General features: G+C 36.7%; 2 protein-coding genes across 2 annotated transcripts in view; both read left to right on the top strand.

Annotated features, from left to right (window-relative positions):
- The first annotated feature begins 31 nt into the window (after positions 1-31).
- Positions 32-16,510, top strand: LOC110462448 (H/ACA ribonucleoprotein complex subunit 4-like). Its single transcript, XM_021516402.1, has 14 exons — positions 32-81; positions 1,805-1,836; positions 2,000-2,086; positions 2,477-2,568; positions 3,076-3,325; positions 3,982-4,108; positions 4,341-4,471; positions 6,128-6,271; positions 7,261-7,381; positions 7,573-7,691; positions 10,664-10,767; positions 11,375-11,444; positions 12,330-12,500; positions 13,207-16,510. Exons 1-14 carry the CDS (start codon positions 69-71, stop codon positions 13,273-13,275), a joined length of 1,530 nt encoding a protein of 509 aa, XP_021372077.1. The 5' UTR covers positions 32-68; the 3' UTR covers positions 13,276-16,510.
- Positions 16,511-20,240: 3,730 nt separating this feature from the next.
- Positions 20,241-27,381, top strand: part of LOC110462430 (cyclin-C-like) — an 8,448-nt gene continuing 1,307 nt past the window's right edge. Inside the window, exons 1-6 of the mRNA XM_021516379.1 lie at positions 20,241-20,401; positions 21,051-21,157; positions 22,084-22,168; positions 22,999-23,068; positions 23,348-23,399; positions 25,297-25,388. Coding sequence (XP_021372054.1) covers positions 20,370-20,401; positions 21,051-21,157; positions 22,084-22,168; positions 22,999-23,068; positions 23,348-23,399; positions 25,297-25,388 — 438 coding nt within the window. The 5' untranslated portion in view covers positions 20,241-20,369. The remainder of the gene's footprint in view (positions 20,402-21,050; positions 21,158-22,083; positions 22,169-22,998; positions 23,069-23,347; positions 23,400-25,296; positions 25,389-27,381) is intronic.

Here is a 27,381-nt window from a genome sequence, read left to right as displayed (position 1 = left end):
AACACCTCGGCATTTATCATTACATAAAGGTATTTAAATTTGCGGTAACACACGTGTTTTGAAGAAAAATGGCGGACAACGGTAAGTAGCATGGGTGAACGATAGAGCGCTTATTTTAGCGATTGCACAACTGACAGCAATCGAATGCACTTATTCTACGAAGTTATACAAGACAATGATTTTATAAAGCTTTCTGCAGGAGTATTTTATAAAATGATCAATTATTCTTAGGGCAATTTGAGTTTTATGGCAGAATTGGCTAGCACCACGTGTTTACAATTTATTTAGCACCAGCAGTAAGCTTTGATTTGGTCAGGCATACACACACTTAAAAACCTAACTTGTAAACATATATGATCATAACTTACGTGGATGTTTTGATGGTTGCTATACACGATAGGTTACAAGGTAGAATGCATCGTATTGCCGACAATAACCGCCAGGTTGGCCACAAGTTAGTAATATTATATCACAGGAGTCTGGCGTCTTATCAATAAAAGTATATAACAATCNTTTGGCGCGGCGCGAAAATTCAATTGGAGTTATCTCCCCTTAGCTTGGGCATAGCTACAATCTGTATATAAAAAAATACGGAGCCTGTTTAATCTACATACATTCATATTGACTGGTATTGTATGGAACTATTTGGTGTTGAGCAAGGAGTTACACTTTAGACCTTATATTCCAAAACACAAGAAATCATGTATTTTGAGTAAAAAAAATGTAGAATTAGTATGAAACTTTCGCAAATTCAAAAACATCAAATAAGTTATATCTATGCCAAGTGGCATGCTTATCCCAACACTCAGATGAACAATCAGTGCATAAACATTGAACATATGTAGAACAAAATTGACAATTGATAAAACAATGGAATTGCTTAATTGTAACAATTGAAACAGCTGCTTTCCTTCAGGCTAGGAGACTTAAGATTACTACAAGTAAATCAAACTTCATATATTGAATTAATCATTTTACTGTAGTTGTGATGGCAAATGCATTTTATATTTGAAAGTATACTTTGAGGAAAAAAAACACATCAGGACATGGAATTTACTTCAGCCACTGGTGCTGCACATATTATACAAGATATATAATATAAAGCAATATTTATTATCAATATCTTATACTTATAGCATATAAAGTATCCTGTGCCTTTTAATTCAATTAAGACTGCTAGATATTTGAAATTGACAAGTTTCAGATGAGTCCAGAAGCCAAAACTATTAAACAAAATGAAAGTGTGTAGGAAAAATATATTTTTTATGCAAGTGTACTCAAATGAGTTAAGTTGTAAAATTCAACTCAAAATATAAAGTAGAAAAGGAATTATTGAGAAAACAAATCACTTTTCATTTGAAAATTACCTAAAAGAACCAAACCTAATCTTCTGTTATATTAAATCAATCTTTAAGTGACGATTTAATTTCTGTCATTTGTCATTCTTTTATATATGCCGATTTTAATTTACACATGTTTTCAAAAACAGAAATGGTATTATTTTGGTTGTTTTAGCTTATTCTAAAAACATCAATTCATATTTGTGATTTACCCTACTCTTTTTGGTACCCAAAAAAACACTTTCCGTCAAACTTTTACCTTTGTTTTTTGTGCATGTAAATTGTAATACAATAGGACATGTTTTCAAAAATTAGGTGGTGAAAATCCTATTATACTGGGGCCAAAAAAGGGCCTGACAGACACTCATCCATTATTCAAGATATTTTTGTCTATAACCTATGCTGAAAAGGCTAAATAATTTTGGTCATAACATGCAATAATACCTCAATATATTATTTTTCAGACAAGAAGAAACGGAAATCACAGAGTTTGGCTGTAAGTTTATTATTCATTCATGAATACAAATTTATGGAGATGTTTTTGTATGCACAAATTTGTTATATATATTTACATAGCAAAATTATGTAACCAGCAATCAATAATTTCAAGATATAGAATCTATTTTGCCCTATAATAGGAATTCAATTTATGTTTCTAGGATGTGCAGCACTCAGAAAACTTTCTGCTGCAGCCTTCATCAAAAGTTGACAAGTTAGATTCATCCCAATGGCCACTGTTATTAAAGGTAAGACTAGATACATGTGATGTCTCTGTGTTTCTGAGGGAGTCTTTTTTACAGTGATTGAAAAACTGCCATTTCATTAATAAGTCTTTAATTTATGAAGATTGTTTAATATAAAAGCAAAATACATTATTCTGATTCTGGTAAAAGTAAGATACGTTTTTGCTAGAAGATCTGTTTTAGTTTCAAACCCTGCTAGTTATAGCTTACAGACCATTTAAAGGGAGCATTATGATAGCAATTTGAATTTGAAGCAATGAGATTGTAATATATATTTTCTGTTCTGTACGCTATTCATAGTGAAAACTACGGTTAGAAATTCTGAAAAACTAAGAAATTGATCTACATGGAATTGCTCATTTCACATTCTGGTATGTGGTATTTTTATTACAGAATGTTGACAAACTCCATGTCAGGACAGCCCATTACACACCCATTCCAACAGGATGCTCGCCATTGAAGCGACCAATTGATGAATATGTCAGGTATGCTTTTACAGAGAAAATGGGTTAATTCCTGACCATTTTATAGCATCTTAAAATTTCACCATCGACAATTAACTAATTCACCCCTGAAGACACATCAGAACTCTTCCAATTCAAAGGTTGGAATAGTTCATTATGAAATTTCAGAGGTGAATGAGTTAATATCTTAATGCATTTTCAAGTTGTTGCAAATGTTTATTAATGGCTTGACTACCTTGGAAACCTTACATTTTTGTGCGAAGATGAATCATATTATGTAAAAAATAAAACAACTCATGGTCCTGAGTTTCTGATCCTAGATCCTTAATAATCCTAGATCCCAACTAACCAACCTGAAATTTTGAGGACATCTCTGCAAGACAGAAAAAAAATGTGTTATTTAATCTGAAGAATCTAGATGTTTGCTGCTATTATTAAAAATATTACACTATAATATTAATGGAGCTCTTCTTAACTTGTTCAAAACAAGTTTGATAGTATTAGAGATGTCTTGTTATTTCTCTTCAGGAGTGGATTTTTCAACTTGGACAAGCCAGCTAACCCTTCATCTCATGAAGTTGTGGCGTGGGTCAAACGCATCCTGAGAGTTGAGAAAACAGGACATAGTGGTACACTTGATCCTAAGGTTACAGGATGTCTTATTGTCTGCATACAAAGGGCCACACGACTGGTGAAATCACAGCAGGGAGCAGGAAAAGAATATGTGTGTATATTCCGCCTTCACAGCCCTGTCGAAGATGAACGTTTGGTTGCACAGGTATGTCCAGGACCCTGATCAATTGTACAGTTTTAACTCGATTAAAGCATACAGAACGACTTAATAGTCAGTCGTGAACACTGAAGTCAACTTGCCTTTTTGATTGCGAAAAAATCTTCCAATTCATTGGAAAACGCAAGTTTATTATCAACTTACCATTGGAATAAGAACTTGGGCTTGAGTACAGATCCCGAGTTTGAGCATGAGAACAGTTTCATTAATACCGGCCCAGAACTCTAAACAGTGTTGATTCTACCTTGCAGTCATCTAATAGTTTTATAGAGTTTAATGTCCTGTGAACCGCTAAGGTTAATTAAGGATGTCACCATCGTCGCAATTCTCTTGATAATACTTCTTGATGTTTGAAATCTTTTATAAGGCAACCAAAAGTGTCAATCTTCTTCAGAGCAAAAAAGTGCAAATGTTTAGTTGGAGGGCTTTTCAGAACTCCTCAACAAACCAGGAAGCCAGTGAGGAAAGAAACACAAAATTTTAGAGGAAACTTTCAAAGAATGATAATTCCTTTTTGTTTATATGCATCATGTGTTACCTGTGTCTCTATATTCCCAAAATTTAACTGATCTGCGGAAAGAGCTTTATTTATTATTATATAAAGTGAACAAATGTAAAGATTTTTTCTTGTGTCTGTTCCACAGAAACTAGAGATGCTGACAGGAGCTCTGTTCCAGAGACCGCCCCTTATATCTGCCGTGAAGCGACAGTTGCGGATCAGAACTGTTTACGAGAGTAACATGTTTGAGTATGACAAAGAAAAGGGCATGGGTAGGTGGCTTTATTGTCTGGCTAGCTTACAAGGTCATATAAAAGTCAATGATACTTTAAGACTAAAAGGGTTTTTATATTTTATGTTTTAAACAAATTATAATTTTTCAAACAAATTGCATGATTCCAATCAAATTTTTCCTTTGCGCTCATCATTAGCTAAAGCATTGCTACACTACCAGCCGTTCTAGAGCTGAAATATTAACAAGGTGCAATTTCGTATCTTACTCAGGCATTTTCTGGGTAAGCTGTGAGGCTGGCACATACATTAGGACCATGTGTGTTCACCTTGGACTTTTCCTTGGTGTTGGAGGTCAGATGCAGGAGCTCCGACGTGTGCGGTCAGGCATTCAGTCCGAAAAGGTCTGTAATACATGCAGTAATTACACTCATATATTTGTGACTAGCTAGTAATGTTTCTGTTGATTGTTGTAAAATATTTATCTACAACAATTGGTCCACCTTGTTAACCTGTTAAGTTCATCCATTGAAAGCATTCGTTCATTGTGGACCTTATATTGATGGTTTATAGTGTGAGAAGCATCATTGATTATGTATAGTGATAGGTTTACCTATTTGGAAGTGGTTCTAAATGTTACTGGTTTTTCATTATGTAAGCAGTGCTCCCAGAAACTGCCAAAAGATGGTTTTCATCCCAAAAACAGTTAGTTGTAACCCCAGTTTTCAAGAATTGCCCTATGTTACTTAGTATCTAGGGGTACAAAATCTTTAAAATGTATCAAATATACCATACCTGCCAACCCTGGACATACTGAAAGAGGGTTATGACCCTCTTTTGAAAATTAAAAAGAGGGTCATAGTGCGCGATGGCTTTTTTCGCAACAAATATAAGAAAAATAGATATTAAATTATAACTTAAATATTTTAATGATGTAAAAGTTACATTCTACATTCATTGAACTGTTCTTCCAGCAGATCTAGCTGATCCTCATCCACAATACCAAATTCAAAGCTGAAAAATAAAAAGATTTGTCAACAACACAACTTATAAAATTAATTCATAATAATATATATGATACTGTGTTTTCACAGGCATTTTTTGTGTCAATCGAAATGGTCCCGACAATAAGATGTCACATTCTGCTCATATAAAATACCATTTTGTTTCTGTCAAGGAAAATGGTCCTGACAACAAGAAGTTGCACCCTTCTCATATAAAATATCAGTTTTATACGAGTAGGGTTTGAACTCTTATTGTAAGGATCATTTTGATTGACAGAAACAAATCATCAAATGCCTGTGCATGTTTTTGACTAGAGTGCAGAATGCAGCGTTTGGTCCACGACCACGGGACTTTGTACACTATAACTCATTTTCCTACGACATTTGATATGTGTACAATTATCTTTTCTTTTAGCAATTCGTGTAGTAGAACCTGCAAGTCCCGATAAAAACTTCTTCCTTCAAGAAGACATAACGTTACCTTCAAAATACGATCTATTCTACGTAAATACAACTCAATTATTCGTTAAAAACCTGACTAATAACTTGTCGGTAAGTTCAGTAACAACGTTCTTTATATAAACATTTGTAAAAATAGTTCTAGTACGTATATAAACAACTCACAACTTACCTGTTGGTGAGAAACGGAAACAGGAAATAGATGTCTTTCTTGTGAAGAAGGATGGAAAAGTCTAGAGAATTCCGAGTGACTTCGGTAACTTCTAATATACGAAAAGATTCCGGGTGAAAACGGGTGAAATTGACGAAATCCGGGTCAAAATCGTAACCCGGAGGGTGAAGTTATAAAAGCCGGTGAAGGGCTAAAATCCCGGGTGTAACCCAACGAAATCGGGTCACTTGGCAGGTATGATATACCCGAAATCTAAAATTCAGTGGGAACACTGTTAGAAAATGATCCAGTGCCCAAGCTCTAACTATCCTTTTTCTGGGGTAAAATATAAATTTTATCTGTAAAGACAAAAACATATGCATGCATTGATAGATCCTTGAGAATCTGTACGTTGTTTTCATGCGTAGCTTTGTTTGGTTTGTTAGGAGGGATTGGTGACCATGCATGACGTACTGGACGCTCAGTGGATGTATGATAACCACAAGGACGAAACTTATTTGCGCCGCATAATCAAACCTCTGGAGGCTCTCCTCACATCTCACAAACGGATCGTCATGAAAGATACAGCTGTAAGTGTAAACAGTCTTTGACCTTAACAGCGCAATATTGCTTCAGAAACGGGTACATGATTAACACAGGGTTTGAAAATTTACCTACACCGCGAAATGTTTGTTCAGAAACAGGTACATGTTCAACATAAGGTTTGACAGTTTACCTACACCGCGAAATGTTGGTTCAGAAACAGGTACATGGTCAACATAAGGTTTGACAGTTTACCTACACCGCGAAATGTTGGTTCAGAAACAGGTACATGGTCAACATAAGGTTTGACAGTTTACCTACACCGCGAAATGTTGGTTCAGAAACAGGTACATGGTCAACATAAGGTTTGACAGTTTACCTACACCGCGAAATGTTGGTTCAGAAACAGGTACATGGTCAACATAAGGTTTGACAGTTTACCTACACCGCGAAATGTTGGTTCAGAAACAGGTACATGGTCAACATAAGGTTTGACAGTTTACCTACACCGCGAAATGTTGGTTCAGAAACAGGTACATGGTCAACATAAGGTTTGACAGTTTACCTACACCGCGAAATGTTGGTTCAGAAACAGGTACATGGTCAACATAAGGTTTGACAGTTTACCTACACAGCGAAATGTTGGTTCAGAAACAGGTACATGGTTAATACAGGGTTTGAAAATTTACCTACACAGCGAAATGTTGGTTCAGAAACAGGTACATGGTTAACACAGGGTTTGAAAATTTACCTACACAGCGAAATGTTGGTTCAGAAACAGGAACATGATTATTACAGGGTTTGAAAATTTACCTACACAGCGAAATGTTGGTTCAGAAACAGGTACATGAGGTAAACACAGGGTGTGAAAATGAGTCATAAAGCCCTGAATTAATGATGCATGCCTTTAAATATTTTTTTGAAAAATGAATAATGGTTTGTATCAGATATGAGAGTCCTAAGATTCTGACCCTGAGATTACAGGCACACTGATGACGGCAATCACATCTTAATCTTAACTTGTTTATGATAACAGGTTAATGCTGTGTGCTATGGGGCCAAGATCATGTTGCCGGGAGTTCTCCGATACGAAGATGGTATCGAAATCAATGACGAGATTGTCATCATTACAACTAAGGGCGAGGCTGTAGCCCTGGGTATGTACATTGTGCTTTTACTGTTATAACAAAGAAACTGGCCATGGCCTGAATTATGTATACTTCATGTGTTCCCCAAATAAATATCAAAGGGCCACAGTAAAAAAATCCAGTTTTTCAAAAAGAATAGAATAAGATACGAGAAGACGAGGATCTTTTTACTTTATTTATTGATGTGATATTTTTTGTAGCCATTGCCCAGATGACCACTGCTGTAATGTCCACTTGTGACCATGGTATTGTGGCCAAAATCAAACGTGTTATTATGGAGAGGGATACATACCCAAGGAAGTGGAAGCTAGGACCTGTAGTAAGTACTCTGTACTTTTGAAAATTATGACCATCGGAAAACTTCTGATACTGTAATTCTTGTATTAATACTGTTAATGTATATAACTGTAGCTTGAAAGTTTTCTCTCCACACAATTTCGCCTTCTTGCCTTTAAACTAACTTGCATAAATCAAAGAATATGCATTACCCAATACCGGTAACGTTTTATAATAAAGCTACCCAATAGCTTTTACCATTTCATGAGTACATTCATGGTATGGCACTGAATGGTAGCAACATAGATTCCACCAGATTCAAAGCCGTGGACGTGATTCAATTCATTTCATGTTATGAACTGTGTGGTACATTTTCCAACACTTTAATAATATGATGTGGCTTTTATTAGATGATGACCTTTTGATTTGATAACTTGCATGCATAACTAAAACAAATATTACTAAAATCAAAAAGAAGGTGACATTGTTTCAATAATTAATACAGATTTAAAACCAAATTTCTTACTTCTAAAATTGTGTAACCATGGTTTTAGCAGAGATTTGGGTCAAAAAATGTATCATTTCAATAAATTGCTATAATATAAACATATGATGTTCTTTTAGATCATGTCACATACTAAGCTCTCCATTAATTTATGATTTTAAGAATACTGAAATTTCCTAAAGCATGTATAAGTATCTTTCATTTTCTTGATTTTTGTACACTGAAAGGAACACTTGAGATAAACAAAGGTAAACTTCCAGTGTTAGCCTTGCCTTTTAAATAGTTTGGTCCTGAGATATTCTAGAAATGTTGATATGTTATAAGAAAGTATCTTTCATTATATCTTTCAAAGATATGTGGTCTTCTATAAAGCTTATTATAGGGACTAATACAACATGAGCACTTGACTTTTTACACTGAAAAAACAATTTACCCAAGACTGCACACGTAACTTTTAGATAAAATGATGCTTTATAGCAACCTCATGACTGTTTTCTAAATGCCTGGACACACAAACTTGTGATAAAAAGTTTTATTTCATAGCTACCCAATAGCTTTTACCATTCCAAGCTTACATGCATGTTATGGCACTGAATGGTAGCGACATTAAGTCCAGCATAATCAAGCTTTGGAATGTTTTCACTTCATTTCAGTGCTCAAATTGCTTGGTACAGAGGTTTATACCATAAAGGCTGAAAAATTGTAAAACTAAGTCTTGAGCCTTATATTTACGTACAAATTTGTTAATTATTAATAGTGAGTCTCATTTATTTATAAACAGAAATAGTAAAGTAAGTATTGAAACTTATTTAAGCTATGAATGTTTTAGCAAATGTTGTTATGGTCCTATAACACACATTGCTATTGATGACAAACTTAATAAAGCCTTTATGCAAGTTAGTCAGTAAAAGAAATGTGTGTTATAGGACTATAACAATATTTGCTAAAATATTCATTATTTATACTTACATTTTGATAGAGAAGTTACACTTCATTTAGTTAGTTCCAACATATCTTTTAACAGCAAATTAAGAGTTGACGACAATAAAAGTGATGACGTTGCAATATAGCAAATGTTGCTATAGTCTCTTAACAACACTTGCCTTCTCAATGCATTGTAATGGAAGAATGCAAAGCAAATATAAATATTAATAAACAAATTCTTCAACTTAATCTTGAGTCTGAATTATAAACAAATTTGTACAGCTACGTTTGGAGTCTTATTTAGTGTAATCTCATGTAACTTCACTAACTTCACTCTGATACAGGACTGTGATACAACACGAACACTTCACTTTCTAAACATATTTTTTTTTACTGAAGAGTAACTTTATAGCTACCCAATAGCTTTTACCATTCCAAGCTTACATGCATGTTATGGCACTGAATGGTAGCGACATTAAGTCCGGCATAATCAAGCTTTGGAATGTTTTCACTTCATTTCATTGTTCAAATTGCTTGGTACAAATACAGAAATTAGCCAAAAAATGTCAGGGGAAAAAGTGAAATAAATATGTATGCCTGGAGTCTAAAATAATTTAGAATTGCATCACTTCTAACCACAACTTCTTTTGTAAAAATTTAGAATTTTCTTTTAAATACTAAAAATCATTAATCAGGTAACCAATAATAATAATAATAGTTTGAGGTTCTTATATACTGCTTTATCACAACCTAGTTTGTATGTCGTCTCAAAGCGATTCACAAAATATTAAATGTGATTATAGGGCCTTTGCAACCAGTCAATATCTTTCTCAACTCCATGGGGAGCATACAGCCAGTGCTGCCATTTCTACAATTCTAGCACTAGACTTCCTTGCCTCCTATACTTTTGATGCAAACTGATTAGGTTTAAAGTGAAAAAGGGGTTATGAAAAGGCTACCCAATAGCTTTTACCATTTCATGATTACATTCATGGTATGGTACTGAATGGTAGCAACATTAATTCCAGTAGATTCAAGCCATGGATGTGATTCAGTTCCGTTCATGGTAAAAACTGCTTGATACAACTATTCGCAAAACACTTATGGAATTATAAAGCTTTCAATGTATATTCTGCAGTGGATTTTAGGGTGTTTTGGCTGTAGAGCTTGAGTCCATATCTTTGGGATTATCAGGACTGTGAAGTACTTCATTGATAAACAGTTTCTTATAGGACACTGTTGTACAGAATAAGTTGCTAGATTGTATGGACTACTGCACATGCTGTGGTCATTGTCATCCATGCTTCATCTTTTCCTCTGAAAGTCTACTTCACAAGAACAGCTGAAGTAAATTTGACTTGATTAAGTCTGTGGGACTGGACGTGTGGGACCAAGAAGAAACAAAATTTGATACATCAATACTCCCAAAGAATGGCTTACAACTTCTTCTTTTTAAATTCCCTGTTACAAATGTAAATTTTTAAATCAATCTTCAAATATTAGATAGAAATGTAGTTTTATTAGTCCTGTTGATCAGTCAATTATTTTCAAGATGTGTTGAGACTTTATTTTGTTTATTATTACAGTCAAGTAAGAAACAGAGGATGAAGGCGGAAGGACTGCTAGATAAACATGGGAAACCAAATGAGAAAACTCCTAAAGACTGGGTCAGCTCCTACCATGATTACAGGTAAAACCAAGCAGCTTGACATTACTAAACTAAACCTGTGTAATTGGCCAACATGTATATATGGGAAATTATGATAATAGTCCATATAAAGACTTTGGTTAAAAGTGTTTCATTTTCTTGACATGCAATCAGTTAAAACTATAAGTGAAAGAATATTCGTTGTCATCAAATTAAAGTTTTATGGTCATAAAATTAGACATCTTTGCCCTAGTCTGACCAGCCTTTTAAACAAATTGTTCTAAATAATTGTATTCTCCATCAACTCTGTACAGTTGATTTACAATACTTTATTGAATGCAATATAAATTTCAATTTAACTTGAAGTGTGTATGGATGGTTGTTTGTGCTGATGGTAGGGCCGGATGACAGACATTTTTCAGCTCATATAATTATGTTTTTTAAAAAGCCGAAATAAAAACTAGAATTGTACATATTCATCATCCTACTGATCCCTTTTAGAAGATAAAAGCAGAGATAATTTAGATTTGAATACCTGGCTTGATGAAGAGTATGGCCCTTAGTTCATGCTCACACTACAAAAATGATGTTTACCTGTCAAGAATAAATGAGATAAAATTAGATTAAACTTACCTATTGGATGTTACAGTGCTGTGAAGAAAGAACCACCAAGCAATGGAGGTGATGCTGTTCCATCCACACCTGTCCAGACAAACAAGGTAAGAGTCATACCTCCCGCGTCCACACCTGTCCAGACGAACAAGGTAAGAGTCATACCTCCCCTGTCCACACCTGTCCAGACAAACAAGGTAAGAGTCATACCTCCCCCATCCACACCTCTGTCCAGACAAACAAGGTAAGAGTCATCCCTCCCCCGTCCAGACAAACAAAGTAAGAGTCATACCTCCCCTGTCCAGACAAACAAGGTAAGAGTCATACCTCCCCCATCCACACCTCTGTCCAGACAAACAAGGTAAGAGTCATACCTCCCCCATCCACACCTCTGTCCAGACAAACAAGGTAAGAGTCATTACCTCCCCCGTCCACACCTGTCCAAACAAACAAGGTTAGAGTCATACCTCACCTGTCCACACCTGTCCAGACAAACAAGGTAAGAGTCATACCTCCCCTGTCCAAACACACAAGGTAAGAGTCATACCTCACCTGTCCAGACAAACAAGGTAAGAGTCATACCTCCCCTGTCGAGACAAACCAGGTAAGGGTAATATACCTGTCGGATCAACTGGAGAAGAGATGTCCAAATATTTTTCAGGTTTTGTGTGATTTAGAAACAGGTACCAATATTTTCAATGTCTTTGCTAGGAGTCAAACCCAGGACCTCTGGCTTGCAAGTCTTGCTCTCTACTTATTGAGCTAAAGAGAAATTCTCTTTAGCCAAGCCAGTAGGAAGCAGCTAGTATTTTACCAGGGTGACATACAAACCTCTGAAACAATCACAACTGAGACCCAAAAGATAAGGTTGTAATCCATACAATAATGTCTCCCAACAAAACATTGAATCTCTTGCATTTATAAAGGTTGAAAAGCATGTCAGATGTTGTAATGACCCCTTTATACTGAACCTGTGGTGTTTGTTTCTACAGAGAAAGCTAGAGACAAGCAGCTCAGACGAGAGTGAGCCTCCCACCCCAAAGACGCCAGCCACACCTTCATTAGACACACCTAGCTCCAAAGACAAGAAGAAGAAGAAAAAGAAGAAGAAGGAACAAGATGATGAGGAAGAAGCCTCAGCAGCTGATGCATCAATGGGAGAGGTATGCAGTCAGAAACAGGCAGACTTGCTAGTTGCCAACTTTTTTTGCATGCTCAGAAATAAAACCATAAATGTGTGTATGTGCAACCTAGGGGTAAGATAAGCCTTTTCAGTGTTCTTTTAGATGAAATCATCAGATCTTGAAAAATAGGCATAGCTTAGCATTTCAGTGATTGAAAAAGCTCAATTTTAGGGTCCAAAATAGGGAGTGTTGGCAAGTATGCAGGCAGCAGGTATTTAGCACGTGGGTTTTATATACTGCAATCTGTTATATTCATGTATGATGTTATCATCTTCAACTATCATTACCCCGATCTTCTTCATACTTATTAGCACATCGGCCAGGATATATATAGGCATGTGCGTCTTAGTCATTCAAGAGGAATAACTCATTCAGAGCAGCGTCAGAATAAAAATGGTAGACCACTTTGGGGATTGACCATGTCTCCTTTTTGTTGAACATGGCACATATTGGAAATATTAACATATGTAAGAGTGCATTTGTGAAAAACATTTTCAAAAATACAGGAATGATAGCTTTTTTCAATTAAATAGTTTACGTAGTGTATTGTAAAAGGGTATAGTTTACTTATGTTTTGTTCAACTTTCTGACTCATTCAACAGTCAAACATATTTTTTACCGGCACAAGATTTGTGGGTTTTTTCTTGGCACCTTTTACAATAGATATTTGTTTTATTTCTGGCAGGTATCCTCCGAGAAAAAGAAGAAGAAGAAGAAGAAACACAAGAAAATGAAAGAAGATGACAGTGATTGAGACAGAAGTTGTGTTGTTGATGGATGAATGTGGTGAATGTGTGAGAGAGATGTTGATCATGTGTTGAAAGTTCCTGCTAGAAGCCTTTTAGTTGGTGACTTACAAACAATTTGGTCGTCTAAAGGGGTCTGACGTTATCCTGTGTAAATAAAAATAAATAAACTGATATGCTTATTGAGTCACATGTGTTCAGACAACTATGTAAACAGACCTGTGTGTGTGTATAGAATCAAAGTAGTTAAGGTGCTGACCAATAAAGAAAAATAAAACAAACGGTATGCTTATTTAGTTACCAGGCGCCTAAGGTACTAAGACCCTCAGTACACAAAACAGAAGAATACGCCATCCATGTTGACAGTGGGTGATGTTAACTGTGTTAGGAAAAGTAATTGTCTCAGACTGAAGATTCAGTTGTAAGGAAAATATCTAAGCCAATGGGCAAATTTCTGCTTATTTTGACCAAACTGTTAATTCCAAGCCCATTGCATAGAAATTTCCTAAAATTGCAAAAATGTTGGGGGCTATCGGTTTAATGCTTATGTAGCCGACAGCACTACCTTCTTAACCACTGCTTAAGATTAAGTATTTAGAATGGAATATAAAGTCTAGTGTTCAATGTATTGATGTAAGCCTATTTACCGATATGGAGGGGAACTGATCTGTGTTACATCTATGCAAAGTAATGCACCCATCTCTTTGTACAACAGTTTTTACAAATCTTAAAAGTTTAGTAATAATCTTAAACTACATGTGTTTTCACAGGCTGTTGAGCGTAAGATTTAGGCTACATGTATAACTAAATGTGTTGTCATATTCTATAATTGGCGTGTGATCCTATTTACCCCTTCTCTAAGGACTTGACCTGCTGAATGTTTAGAGTGACATACAGAAGTAGGTGGTTGTACTGTGCATCTTTGTTTCAGAAAATTGATAACCTTGACTCTCGTATACAAGTGGTATCTGAATGTTGTTTGTTACCATGGCAGTGCCTAGACTTGTTTGAGTCGGATTTGTCAGGGCGGTGTGAACCTTTATACAGTGTACATTTTCACCCTCATATTGTTTACTTGATCATTTAGTATTTTGAAATATTATCAACAGGTATGTGCTATGTTGTGATGTATACGATTGCTATATGTGTATCTGGAGTTAAAACCAAACCCATGTATAGCTTGGGATGTACAGCTTGAGATACACATTTCTTACTTCTTATCAGTGCAATAATGGTGTTTCACTGTTTAAGTTTTACTGTGTTCATTGATAGAGAATTAAAGTGTACATCATACAAGGTTATTTTGTGAATTTTGTAAAAAAAAAAACACAAAAAAACAACGGAAACCCTTAGGAAGAAAAGTCTTACATTTAAAACTGGCAGCAATTTTTAAACTGAACAATATTTTCCCTTTTCATCTGATCAATTTTCTATATGTTCGATTTCCATAATTTTCAACATTGTTTGTTGCTCAGTCACAACATGTAATGCAGTGTAAATGGGTTTCTGCATTTTCACAACAGGAAAGACATTTACTTTACACATGAATAAAGATATTTTTTTTTATCTAATTTTATGTTTGTCTCATCGATCATGGTTGACACTAGTAGTGACTTTGTAAAATAGTTTTTAAGGGCATTTCATTATACCAAGATATATTGCATTTATATAAATCTGTCCAAAATTCCTGTTAGATATCTTTAAAAAAAATATCAACATAGCAATCATTTCTACTGCAACTACACCTAATACTAGAGTAGTTATTGTTTTGTTGGTAGATAAGGTATCGCTCCTTCCTTGGAGAAGAGAGCAGGAACCATTCCAGCGTAAGAAATTAAGCGGTGTGTACAAAGCAAAAGGTTGTGGACCTGTAAAATTGTAGGAGAGAATTTCAATAATTATCTTGCGTTGTTAAATGCATCAATGAGTAAAGGTCTTGATCATGTTGTTTTAAATGTTAAATTCTCGAGTTGCAAAGTTAGTATATATAAAAGCTTTCTTTTCTCGAAATTCCACTTATGTTCTCTGCACCCCTGGAATAGATTATGGCAAAATGTATGGCACACTGTTGGCTACTTGATTGGTTTCAGGTGATAAAACTCAACTATCACTTCACTGATACCTAGCCTTTTAAAATCACAAGATCAACACCCTTCTTCAAAATCAGTCAATTTTATCTTAACGGTGCCGTGTGATTCATTTGATGTACATCAAAGGATCAAACTAGTCTATTTGTATTTTCCACAGGAAAGTGTTTCATGACATATTTCAAAGATGGAGAGAACACATGAGAGTGTCGCCTTGAATTTTTAGGATGCTTATAGACTAACTGTCTATAGAGGTTCAAATGGCATTATTTTACTGTCAACTGAAACCTACTGTTTGATTAGAACTGCTGTAAAAGTGTCCTGTTTTAAATTTGATGTAACCACAGATAATAATTTGTGAACTGCTTTGAGACGACCTACAAACTAGGTTGTGATAAAGCGGTATATAAGAACCTCAAATTATTATTATGTACATACCTGTCCTCTTGTTACTGAATTATTAAAAGATAATATGTTGAAACGGAGCAAATTGTTTATATAGCCTGCTTTTTATTAGTATTAAATACAGCAGAAGTATATTCTGTTCTTTTGTTTATGAAATAGTATTTTTGATGGGAGCTCAGGCCAGCCAATCCAGGATAAGAATAAAGTTAGTTTTGGTCAAGACTGGAAAATCTATGCTTGGACATATTAATATCCCTCTTCCAGCAACAGTGCTAGCCTTTTTACAAAAGTGGGGTCTCAAACAAGAGATTGATCTGGTTCCAAATAGGAATATGAGACAAAAGTTTTTCAGAAAATGCCTGATCCAAGTCAACTTGCTCAAGGTATTTTAAAATACTTATGGTCAAGAAGATTGTTCTTGAGAATTGAGCTGGAACCAGTGCCATATGGACATTTATTTGGTATACAAAGATCGGCTTTTACCTGGCATTCTGATCACGGCCTCCTACCCATTGATTTAACAATCAAAGGGAGCTAAAACATTCATGCCGGGGTAAAATACGGGGGGAAAAAGTGGTTTTAAATTTTAATTAATAGAACTGTCAAAAAGATTTGATGTTTGAATGATGCCCTTGTCCAAGTGCATCTGTTAGTAGTTGTTTGACCATTGACATAAGTTCTGTGCTCAATATAGTTACTGAGCATATGATTGGATTTATTAATTCATTTCAAATAAAGCGGTAATCTTGTGGATCTTGTTCTTGTCGTTTGTTTTGACATTGTTCATCATGGATACAGACAACTTAACTGTCACACTTCAAGCTGATTCCATGCGGTGACTGCATGAATCTTTAATAATAACATAATTAAAACATTAAATTAAAAAAAAAACAAAAAAAAAAATCATTTAAAGTATTTTGACAACATGTATTCAAGGTGAATTTATCGGAGGTTGTCACTTTAAACAGCTTTTCGTATTGCGGTAGATGATGGTAATATTTTGTTGAGATATTGATATTCAAGCCTGAAAATACACAACCCTTTTGAAATTGTTGAACGTCTGAAGGAGAGTAAGCAGTAATGACAATATGTCAAGCATTAAATGAATAATTGACCTCACAAAATTAGGCTCTATGCATTACCTTTTATTTCTCAATCTTATGAAAAGTTAATTTCACAAATATATAGTTCCTGTTTAAAAGGGGATGACATGCGCTCAACCAATCATGGCACCTATTAGCTTTTGCCTTGGTACAGAGGGGCCAAGTAGTCCAGGCGTCTGACATTCTGCTTCCGCTAGCCTTCCATCACTGGGTCGCGGATTCGAGACCTACGTGGGGCAGTCGCAAGCCACTGGCCGTAGGTCGGTGGTTTTTCTCCGGGAACCGGCTTTCCTCCACCACCAAAACCTGGCTTGTCCTTAAATGACCATAGCTGTTAGTAGGACTTAAAGTCTGTTATCACAAAGTTGGTGTCATTTTTTTCGGTCAAATTACCTTATCTTTAGAACCATAAGACCTAGGGTAACAATGATTAGCCTGTAGCTTACAGGGGTGGAGGAATTTTATTTTGTGCAAAAAGAAAACATAGACACGCAGACAAGATCTCGGATCAAACATCAAAAACTTTAACATCTTCTCATGGAGCTAAGGACCAGAAGCTTGGTCTTTTTTCTAAATCGTGTGCTTCCTCAACCCTTCTTCCCACGATACAGTCGGCTCCAATGTCACTGTCCATGACCAAGGGACAATGTCGGGACGCTGGATGGTGTCAGCGATCTCTGCTGAAATTACCGTCTATTGCTGTACCAAAGATTCCCCTGGCCTAATCTGGACTTTTTCCTTGTTGTCATTTCAAGTTGAAATTAAGTAATATGTGATTCTGATTGATACTGATCTTTTTCTTTCTTTCTCCAGCGAATCGGCGATGGTTGCCAGTGCCGTGCCATGTCTCCGGTATCCCGAGTTCCCCCTGGCCTTGACACCAGACATTTTGACAGATAGATGTCTGGTGTGTCGTGTCAGGGCCAGAGGAAACTCGGGCTATATCTCCGGGTGTAGCGTCCCTTTCCCAAAGCCAATGGTAAGATGAAAGCACGTGTTCAAGATAATTTACTCTGTCGCATTGTTTACATGTTGGGTCATCGATACGTCCCCGCGTTCTTTGGCTCGTTGGGCTTGGTAAGAGATCCTTCACCGCGCTCAACTATAACCTTATTCTCGATGTTTTCATGGACTAGGAGTTACTTCACTTAGGGATCTATTTTCTTGCTCCCTCCCATTTCGAACAATTGTTTCGTTGCAACTGTCCGTCATTGACGATCTAATCTAGCTAGCTCTCGTCCATCTCTCTTCTTTGTTTCCCCTTTCCAGTTAATTCTTGTGGTCAACCCCGTTTCCTCTCTGTCCTGTGCTACAGTTTCGATGTCAAATATCACTTTATCGGAGCCTTGATTTTGCCTGTTAAATGGTTTTCTCCGACCTCCACTTTCTGCCGGTTCCAATTACTGTCATTTTTGCCTTTCTGACCTTTTCGTCTACACTACCTCCTAGTATCATCTGCATGTTGTCTGTGGTGACCTTGAATCACTCTGTGACGGAACTGAGTGGAGTTGTAGCTTTAACTGTTACTTCTCTCATACAGCTATACGTGAAACTACGAGTAACTCCAAACCACCTGAAAAAAATACCATTTATTTCTTCTGCTGTTGTAAGAGAGAGTCTGTACCTCATATAGCAGCACAAGAAATATATAATTAATGCTTTGGAGTACTTCGTGCTGATACATCCAATATTTTAACTTTCCTAGGAGCTTGCTCTTATCCTGTTGACCCGTGTCGGTCGTTGCCTTATCCCTGAGGTCCTCTGCTCATCTTCTGTAACCGACTTGAGTCGATCATCTCTGCAACTTGGTAGATTGGAGAGACAGAAAGAGGATTGCAAACATGGAGTTATCCAGTGGAGATAAGCTGCAGGGGCTGTTTGATCATTGTACTTTGGAATAGCAGAACGATGTTGTTATTATAGCAATCGTGAGAAAGGTACAAGCGATAAAAAGAGCATCATGCTGGGTGTGGATGAAGAAAGTCGATAGTAACTGGAGACCCAACATCGGCATATAATGATTAATCTGTTGACCCCCTCCTCTGGTTGTACCAAGCAATGGATGGAAACTACGATGACTGGCCCTGGCTGAGATCATGGCGGTGAAGCAGTAGCAATTGCTGCTATAATTGACCTGCACGTTTACTGGCATGAAGGACCTGGACTGAGTCGATTGTCGGCGACCATGTTACTTAATTGGTAGAGCGCCCGTTTAGAGTTTGGAGGGCCCCGGGTTGGAATACCGGTCTGGCCATTACAATGGTATACATTAGCAGTATTAAAATTCATATGGTAAGAATGAGTTTTAACACTCCAAACCTTTTTCTCTGCAGCGTATCATAAAGCCTCGAATGATAATAATGATATTTGAAGTTTGCTGGGGTAAAGTGTCATATTAGTTTGTTCAGTTAAGCTTCCTAGAGATATGTTTATGATAACGTGAATTATATGTTTTGAAAACTTCAAACAAGTTCTCAAACTATATAGAACATAGAGTTACAACATCAGTACTTTTGATTGGCTAAACGATCTGCCACATCGACGAAATCCACATGCTATCGCCAGATGTCAAAGCATTGTACTGTGTATACTAAATATATTTCACTTACAAAAGCTGATTTATAGAAGTCCTGTTTATTTCCATATCATTTTTGGTATGTTGGTATTATTATGTTTGATTTTAGTTTTGACGATCTTTGATTACTAAGAGGAGATATGCAACGCGACAGATTGGAACTGTTTGATAAAGCTTTCTTCTGCATACCTATAATGGGTTTTATTTCTCTCAGAATAGGAATAGAACCGTAGAAAAAAGTAAGCAGAAAGTATGATTTTAAGATTGTCGAAACTCTGTTAATTCATATGGACATTTTAACTTCGCACACCAGAAGCATAACATTAGACAGATAGAACTATTTCTGCGACAAACATTGGTATAAAAAATACCTTAAAAAACGATGTACATCTACAAAAACTGTCTTTTTAGAACAGTTTTGAGAGAGGGGGGGGGGGTTAAATTATAATACAAAGTGGAGGAAAAAAAAAGATTTTTAGATGTAACTTCTGAAAATATTGAAAAAATATATATATATATTCCTAGAAACGAAAATAAACTGTACGTATCTTCATAGTTCATATTTATTTTTCGATTACAAAATGTTCAAGTATCCTATCCAAAATCCTGTTGGCAGTTTGGATATAAACAAAATATTGTTGGATTCATAAAAAAAATACTGAAATGTTTTGTGACTGAAAACGCATATGCCTTCTCTATACAGTGGTCTCCCCCTAACACGTGTTAGTGTGTTTATAAATCTATTTTTAGAAAAACTTGGCGGAAAAAATGTCTGCGCATGCGCGAAACAATAGTTCCCCTTCATTTCCGGCAATCCTCATAGTAAGAGCAGCAAATTTGCCGGCTAACAAAGAGCAAAACAGTAACTAAACAAGGGGCAAGCCATGCTCACAGTCATACCACGGTGTTCTTAGGATCCTATTGGATTCAACATGGCTGGAAGTTTCTGGCATAGCTCCCACTAGTAAGTATAATTCGAATAAAAATATCTCCATTTGTAACGACAACATTATAGCCGCTGTCAATTTACAAGAATGAGATCCCCCATCCTCTCGGGATGCAGTGGTCTCGCTCATTTATACATTCTGTCAGTCCATCAAATAACAGGTGCTGAACACAGAATAATGATGTTTATTACTTATGAACATAATATATCATATTTGTTTCTGTTTTCCGGGCACTTTTGCCTTGGGCAGTAACGTCAACTTTTGCAAGGTTTGTAAACAAACCATATTTGAAAAGACTTAATTCCAGTTATTCCACAATCTAGGACTAATTTATGAGAAAAAAATCAGTAGATTGTGGCGGATGCTTCAGCCATTCCCTGTGAGTTATGAATGTCTGTCCAACGTTCTTGCTATATAGTTATCCCCTTCCTGTTAAGAGGAAGAACCAGTGTGATAATTATTTGAAACATTTTTTTTTTATCTTACTGTTCAGAAAATTAAGGTTTTTTTTTTTTTTTAAATTTTTGAAGTGCATGATTGCAAAAAATATATATCACTTTTCAAAATGCATTTAACAAAAAAAAATCTTAACTGTTCATGTTTTAAAATTGCACCATGATGACCATTCAGCTATATCCCTCGATGTGTTGTTTCCTCATGTTGTAGCCAACAGTGGTTATTGGACAAACAAGATCTCTTACGTGAGCGACAGCAGGATCTTAAGGTCCTGAGTGAAGAGGAGTACCAGAAGATTCTCATATTTTTTGCAAACTGTATGTATTAAATATTCCAAATTTGAAAACAATTCAATTAACTATAATATTGTTTTCATAAACTGGGTATGGGGGGAAAATATATTCTAATATACAAAATGATTGACAGAGATTTTTCTACCTCTTTTTTTCAGGTAGCCCAAGTTTCCTCTGGCCCTAACACCAGACTTTAACATATAGTTGTCTGGTATGGGGCCAGAGCGCACTACAATATGAAAACGTGGAATTCTCTGACACCGTTTGGTATCGGAGAGTTTTGAGATGCTGACAACAATAATCTACTATGATACAACACATACTTCACATATATCGATAAATGGATTATTTATTGATCCAAGTCAGCTCTTATTATCACCAATAGCTGCTAAATTCGGTCAGTAGAGTCCTCGATTTTCAATCGTTCAAAATTTCCCACCTGAGCGAACAGCATTTTTGTAGGTCATGGGGTGACTTATTAACAAACCTTACTGATCTGGACCTAAAATAGAATCTATCATTCTTGTTAAAAAGATTTCCGGACCGCGTCTTTATGTTGATTGGTCATTCCACGATACCAAACAGTGTTTGAGAGTTACGGGGGATCCACGTTTTTATATAGCTGTGCGCTCTGGCCCCATACAAGACATCTATCTGTCAAAATGTCTGGTGTTAGGGCCAGAGGAAACTCAGGCTATTTCACAGGGACCTGTGCCTTGTGAGTTTAAGAAAATATCACCCACAAAAAGCATGACTTTGGGAAAACAAGTGTGTTTTTTTGCATTGAATTTGAGAAAATACAGCTGAAACTATCAAGGACATTTATAAGGCCCCAAATTTATGACACTAACAAATTACTGAATGTATACATGTTTTTAACAGCATGCTTTCTGTGTGTTGATTTTTTTATTTCCATTAAATGGATTTAAATTTTGGTATTTTTGTTTCAGTTATTCAGTCTTTAGGGGAACAACTGAAGCTGCGACAACAGGTCATCGCTACAGCAACAGTGTACTTCAAACGGTTTTATTCCAGGTTGGTTATACTTTAAATGTTTGCATTTCTACTAACTGCATACCATCATAAATATTCAGTCCCATTTCAATCCTTATATTTAGATTCAAAACGAAACAACAAGAGAAAGTTATTCTATTTTCATTCATGATACCAAACAGTGGAAGTGATATTTTTGTGTAAACAAGGAAGTATGTCCTATGGCTATCATTTCTGTCAGCATCACAGCATGACTTTTAGACTGACCACAATCTCTAGAATATTGAATTATTAAGAAAATAAATTAACTCTAATAATTTCTTAAGTTCTAAACTAGGGGGAGATAAGCTAGTTGTAAAATGCAGTCGAGAAAATCTTCATAAAAACTACATGCCTTTGACCCTTGATTACCCTAAAAAAATGTTAAAACGATCTAGAACCAAACCGTCTCTGATTGGAAAACATTTATAGTACACATTGAACTACCAACTCAATTTGCATTCATAGGCACTATGAATGCAAATTGAGTTGGTAGGCTTATTTAGAAGCTGTATACATGAAATGTATATATTTTCCCATAAAACAGCGATCTCCCAAATATGTCATAGCAGGCTTGTATGATACTCCTTTATTTTCTTACTTTTTTTCTTCTCAAGATATATATATGCATAGTAAAATAGTTCTCCCTAATTTAACTGTGATCTTATCTAAAATATTAGTTAATAAAGGTAAAAGCATAATGCTATGATGCTTTTAAAACTGTCTATATGTTAACCATTGTGAAATGATTATAACGCAAATGTATCCTATGTCAGAAATGTATTTGAACAGTTCTTGTGATCTAAATATTTTCACACATTTTTTTCTTTCAGAAATTCTCTAAAATGTATAGATCCCTGGCTAATGGCACCTACCTGTATATTTCTCGCCTCAAAAGTGGAAGTAAGTATTAATAGATGCGTATAGAAATTTGTCTTATAATCATTTCTAAGATAAATTTGGTCCGAACCTTGAAAGCTTGAGTCACAATCCAAATGAAAAAAATGAGCCCAGGATTCAGAAATCTATTATGCATTAATCAATGTACACCAGTCCTTTAGCTTAGAACTTGTTCTGAATGCATGTCATGCTTTCACATGTTTGCTAAAAACAAATGTGTTAATTAATACTTATTAGAATTAAGAGGATATTATTATTATTAACATTATTTTCCTTCCACAGGAATTTGGTGTGATCTCGAACAGCAGACTTATAACTACATGTCAGACAGTGGGTAAGGCTTTTACTTCTCCAACAATTACTCTGGCGTTCTACAATGCTATCATTGATGGGAAGCAGTTTATAAGGTGGCTTGCATTGTTCTGGACATTTATACTTTAAAGGGGCTGGTCAGGGAGAAAAATACAAAATAAATGGGTTTAAATGCGTTCTCTGGCCTTCCAAAAGTTATACCACGGCAATATGATGGTCGAGTTCTGCTTGCAATGTCCAGTTTTGACCACTGAAATCTCGGGGAAGCCCCACGTAAATTTAGCACAGATCTATTTATATATGTCACATGGGTGTTTCGAAAGTGAGGCAGTGAAGATAACAACAATAGCACTCCGTCATGTGCAATGTCGGCGTGCACAGACAGCAATACTATACATAAATAATTGTTTTCAAAGGTCATTTATGATGCAAGTGTAGTATTCCTACCTATGTTGTTGTTATTTATAATGGTATTGATACCCCGTGCCTGTCATGACTTTTGTATGCATCTTTTTCTTTCGCCGCGATGTTTACATTTGGCCTTGTTGATGACGCGCCTGCGGTAAAATTACATCACTGATCTGAGTCAATTGAGAGTTTTAGACTGTCAGGTGACGATTTAGGATTTCTTTAATATAATTATTATTTTTACTCTTAGGGAGTGAATTTCAGCAAAATTTGTTACGGTATATTTCATAAGAAGGTATTTTAAACATGTGTATGCCATTTTAGCAAATATGACATTTTTTCCCCGACCAGCCCCTTTAAGATCATCATCATCAGATGGTGGGTTGTTTAAAATCGCCCTTTGTCCAAGGTCTGTCCGTCCAGCTGTCATTCCGTTACACATAAAAATACCCATGTCTTAAATAAGAATCCATCCATTACTGACAGCTTTCAAATGTAAAAATTACAAACTTTCATTATTTTGCTTATAGTTATGCAATTCTTATGCATAAACAATTGTTATAGTGGCAAATAACATATCACATGATAATGAGGTTTAAGTTGATGTTCAAACCAGGGACTCGCAAAGAAATTGGACGTAAAAGGTTATCTTTTGTAGATCTGATAAAAATCATCGATTGTGGGCACCAAGATCCTAAAAATATTTTTGTAGCCTGTATGGCTTAGCTATTTTTTATGTACACAGGCCTCGGTTGCTCAAATGTTGGTAACAATTACAAGTGGTTAGGGATAATATAAAAATATGAATACAGCAAAATCAAGAACATCTGATAACATTTCACTGCTATATATTGGTTGAGACAAACAAGAGTGATGGGTTTTGAGGATTAATTTTGCTTTGAAAGCCTTTGTTTCTCATTTAAATTATTGGCAATACAAAAATGTAATGTTAATTTTTCACTAACCATTAGTTAAAGTGTAGCAATCTTTGAGCAACTGAGTCGTACGTAGTGGCCTATATATACGTAGTAGCTATGTTTTATGTACTCTGGTGGGCTATATAGCTATCTTTTTATGTAATTTTACTCTGTTGGATAATGTAGATATCTTTTATGTACTCCGGTGGGCTATATAGCTATCTTTTTATGTAATTTTACCCTGTTGGATAATCTAGATATCTTTTATGTACTCCGGTGGGCTATATAGCTATCTTTTTATGTAATATTACTGTTGGATAATGTAGATATCTTTTATGTACTCCGGTGGGCTGTATAGCTATCTTTTTATGTAATATCACTGTTGGATAATGTAGATATCTTTTATGTACTCTGGTGGGCTATATAATTATTTTCTGTGTACTGTGGTAGCCAATGCATATCTTCCTTATCTGGCTGCCTGTAAAAGATTCTGTTAGTGTAAATTATATAAATATACTTAAATACGTTTAAAATAACAAATAAATATGTGGTTAATCAATAAAAATAGAAAGCAAAGTTTTGTTTATATTTCAGTAAAAAACAAGTTTTCTCACGCCTATCCTCAGGAGTACCCTTATAGAATCAACAGTGTGCTAGAATGTGAATTCTTCCTCCTGGAAATGATGGTGAGTATTCAGGTCTGGGTTTGGATGGCCACCTAATGATGGTGATGTTCAGGTCTGGGTTGTAGTGGCCACCTAGCAATGGTGATATTCAGGTCTGGGTTGGAGGGGCCACCTAATGATGGTGAGTGTTCAGGTCTAGGTTTGGGTGACAACCTAATGCTGGTGAGTGTTCAGGTCTGGGTTGGAGTGGCCACCTAATGATGGTGAGTGTTCAGGTCTATGTTTGGGTAGCACCTAATGATGGTGAGTGTTCAGGTCTAGGTTTGGGTGACAACCTAATGATGGTGAGTGTTCAGGTCTAGGTTTGGGTGACAACCTAATGATGGTGAGTGTTCAGGTCTGGGTTGGGTGACAACCTAATGATGGTAATGTTAAGGTCTATGTTTGGTTGACAACCTAATGATGGTGAGTGTTCAGGTCTAGGTTTGGGTGACAACCTAATGATGGTGAGTGTTCAGGTCTATGTTTGGGTAGCACCTAATGATGGTGAGTGTTCAGGTCTATGTTTGGGTGGCCACCTAATGATGGTGAGTGTTTAGATCTGGGTTAGGGTGGCCACCTAATGATGGGTAGTGTTCAGGTCTGGGTTAGGGTGGCCACCTTATGATGGTGAGTGTTCAAGTCTGGGTTAGGGTGGCCACCTAATGATGCTGAGTGTCCATGTCTGGGTTAGGGTGGCCACCTTATGATGGTGAGTGTTCAAGTCTGGGTTAGGGTGGCCACCTAATGATGGTGAGTGTTTAGATCTGGGTTAGGGTGGCCACCTTATGATGGTGAGTGTTCATGTCTGGGTTAGGGTGGCCACCTAATGATGGTGAGTGTTCATGTCTGGGTTAGGGTGGGCACCTAATGATGGTGAGTGTCCCTGTCTGGGTTAGGGTGCCCTCCTAATGATGGTGAGTGTCCCTGTCTGGGTTAGGGTGCCCTCCTAATGATGGTGAGTGTCCATGACTGGGGTAGGGTGGCCACCTAATGATGGTGATGGGTTAGGGTTGTCACCTAATGATGGTGAGTGTCCAGGTCTGGGTTAGGGTGGCAACCTTATGATGGTGAGTGTCCATGTCTGGGTTAGGGTGGCCACCTAATGATGATGAGTGTCCATGTCTGGGTTAGGGTTGTCACCTAATGATGGTGAGTGTCCATGTCTGGGTTAGGGTGGCCACCTAATGATGGTTAGTGTCAATGTCTGGGTTAGGGTGGGCACCTAATGATGGTGAGGGTTCGGGTCTGGGTTAGGGTGGCCACCTGATGATGGTGAGTGTTCAGGTCTGAGTGTCCATGTCTGGTTTAGGGTGGCCACCTAATGTTGGTGAGTGTCCATGTCCGGGAAAGGGTGGCAACCTAATGATGGAGAGTGTCTGTGTCTGGGTAAGGGGGGTCACCTAATGATGGTGGGTGTCCATGTCTGGGTTATGGTGGTCACCTAATGATGGTGAGTGTCCATGTCTGGGTTAGGGTGGCAACCTAATGATGGTGAGTGTCTGTGTCTGGGTAAGGGTGGTCACCTAATGATGGTGAGTGTCCATGTCTGGGTTAGGGTGGCCACCTAATGATGGTGAGTGTCCATGTCTGGGTTATGGTGGTCACCTAATGATGGTGAGTGTCCATGTCTGGGGTAGGGTGGTCACCTAATGATGGTGAGTGTTCAGGTCTGGGTTAGGGGGGCCACCTAATTATGGTGAGTGTCCATGTCTGGGTTAGGGTGGTCACCTAATGATGGTGAGTCTCCATGTCTGGGTTAGGGTGGCAACCTAATGATGGTGAGTGTCCGTGTCTGGGTTAGGGTGGTCACCTAATGATGGTGAGTGTTCATGTCTGGGTTGGAGTGGCCACCTAATGATGGTGAGTGTCCATGTCTGGGTTGGAGTGGTCACCTAATGATGGTGAGTGTTCAGGTCTGGGTTGGAGTGGCCACCTAATGATGGTGAGTGTCCATGTCTGGGTTAGGGTGGCCACCTAATGATGGTGAGTGTCCATGTCTGGGTTAGGGTGG

The sequence above is a fragment of the Mizuhopecten yessoensis genome, unplaced genomic scaffold (genome assembly GCF_002113885.1).
Source record: "Mizuhopecten yessoensis strain PY_sf001 unplaced genomic scaffold, ASM211388v2 scaffold10797, whole genome shotgun sequence".
NCBI classification, from domain to species: domain Eukaryota; kingdom Metazoa; phylum Mollusca; class Bivalvia; order Pectinida; family Pectinidae; genus Mizuhopecten; species Mizuhopecten yessoensis.
This window is presented reverse-complemented; position numbering and strand designations above follow the sequence as displayed.

Coding starts and splice junctions, on each gene's coding strand:
- LOC110462448 (XM_021516402.1), top strand. Junction 2,569..3,075: donor CCAATTGATGAATATGTCAG/GTATGCTTTTAC, acceptor ATTTCTCTTCAG/GAGTGGATTTTTCAACTTGG. Junction 11,445..12,329: donor CACCTGTCCAGACAAACAAG/GTAAGAGTCATA, acceptor TTGTTTCTACAG/AGAAAGCTAGAGACAAGCAG.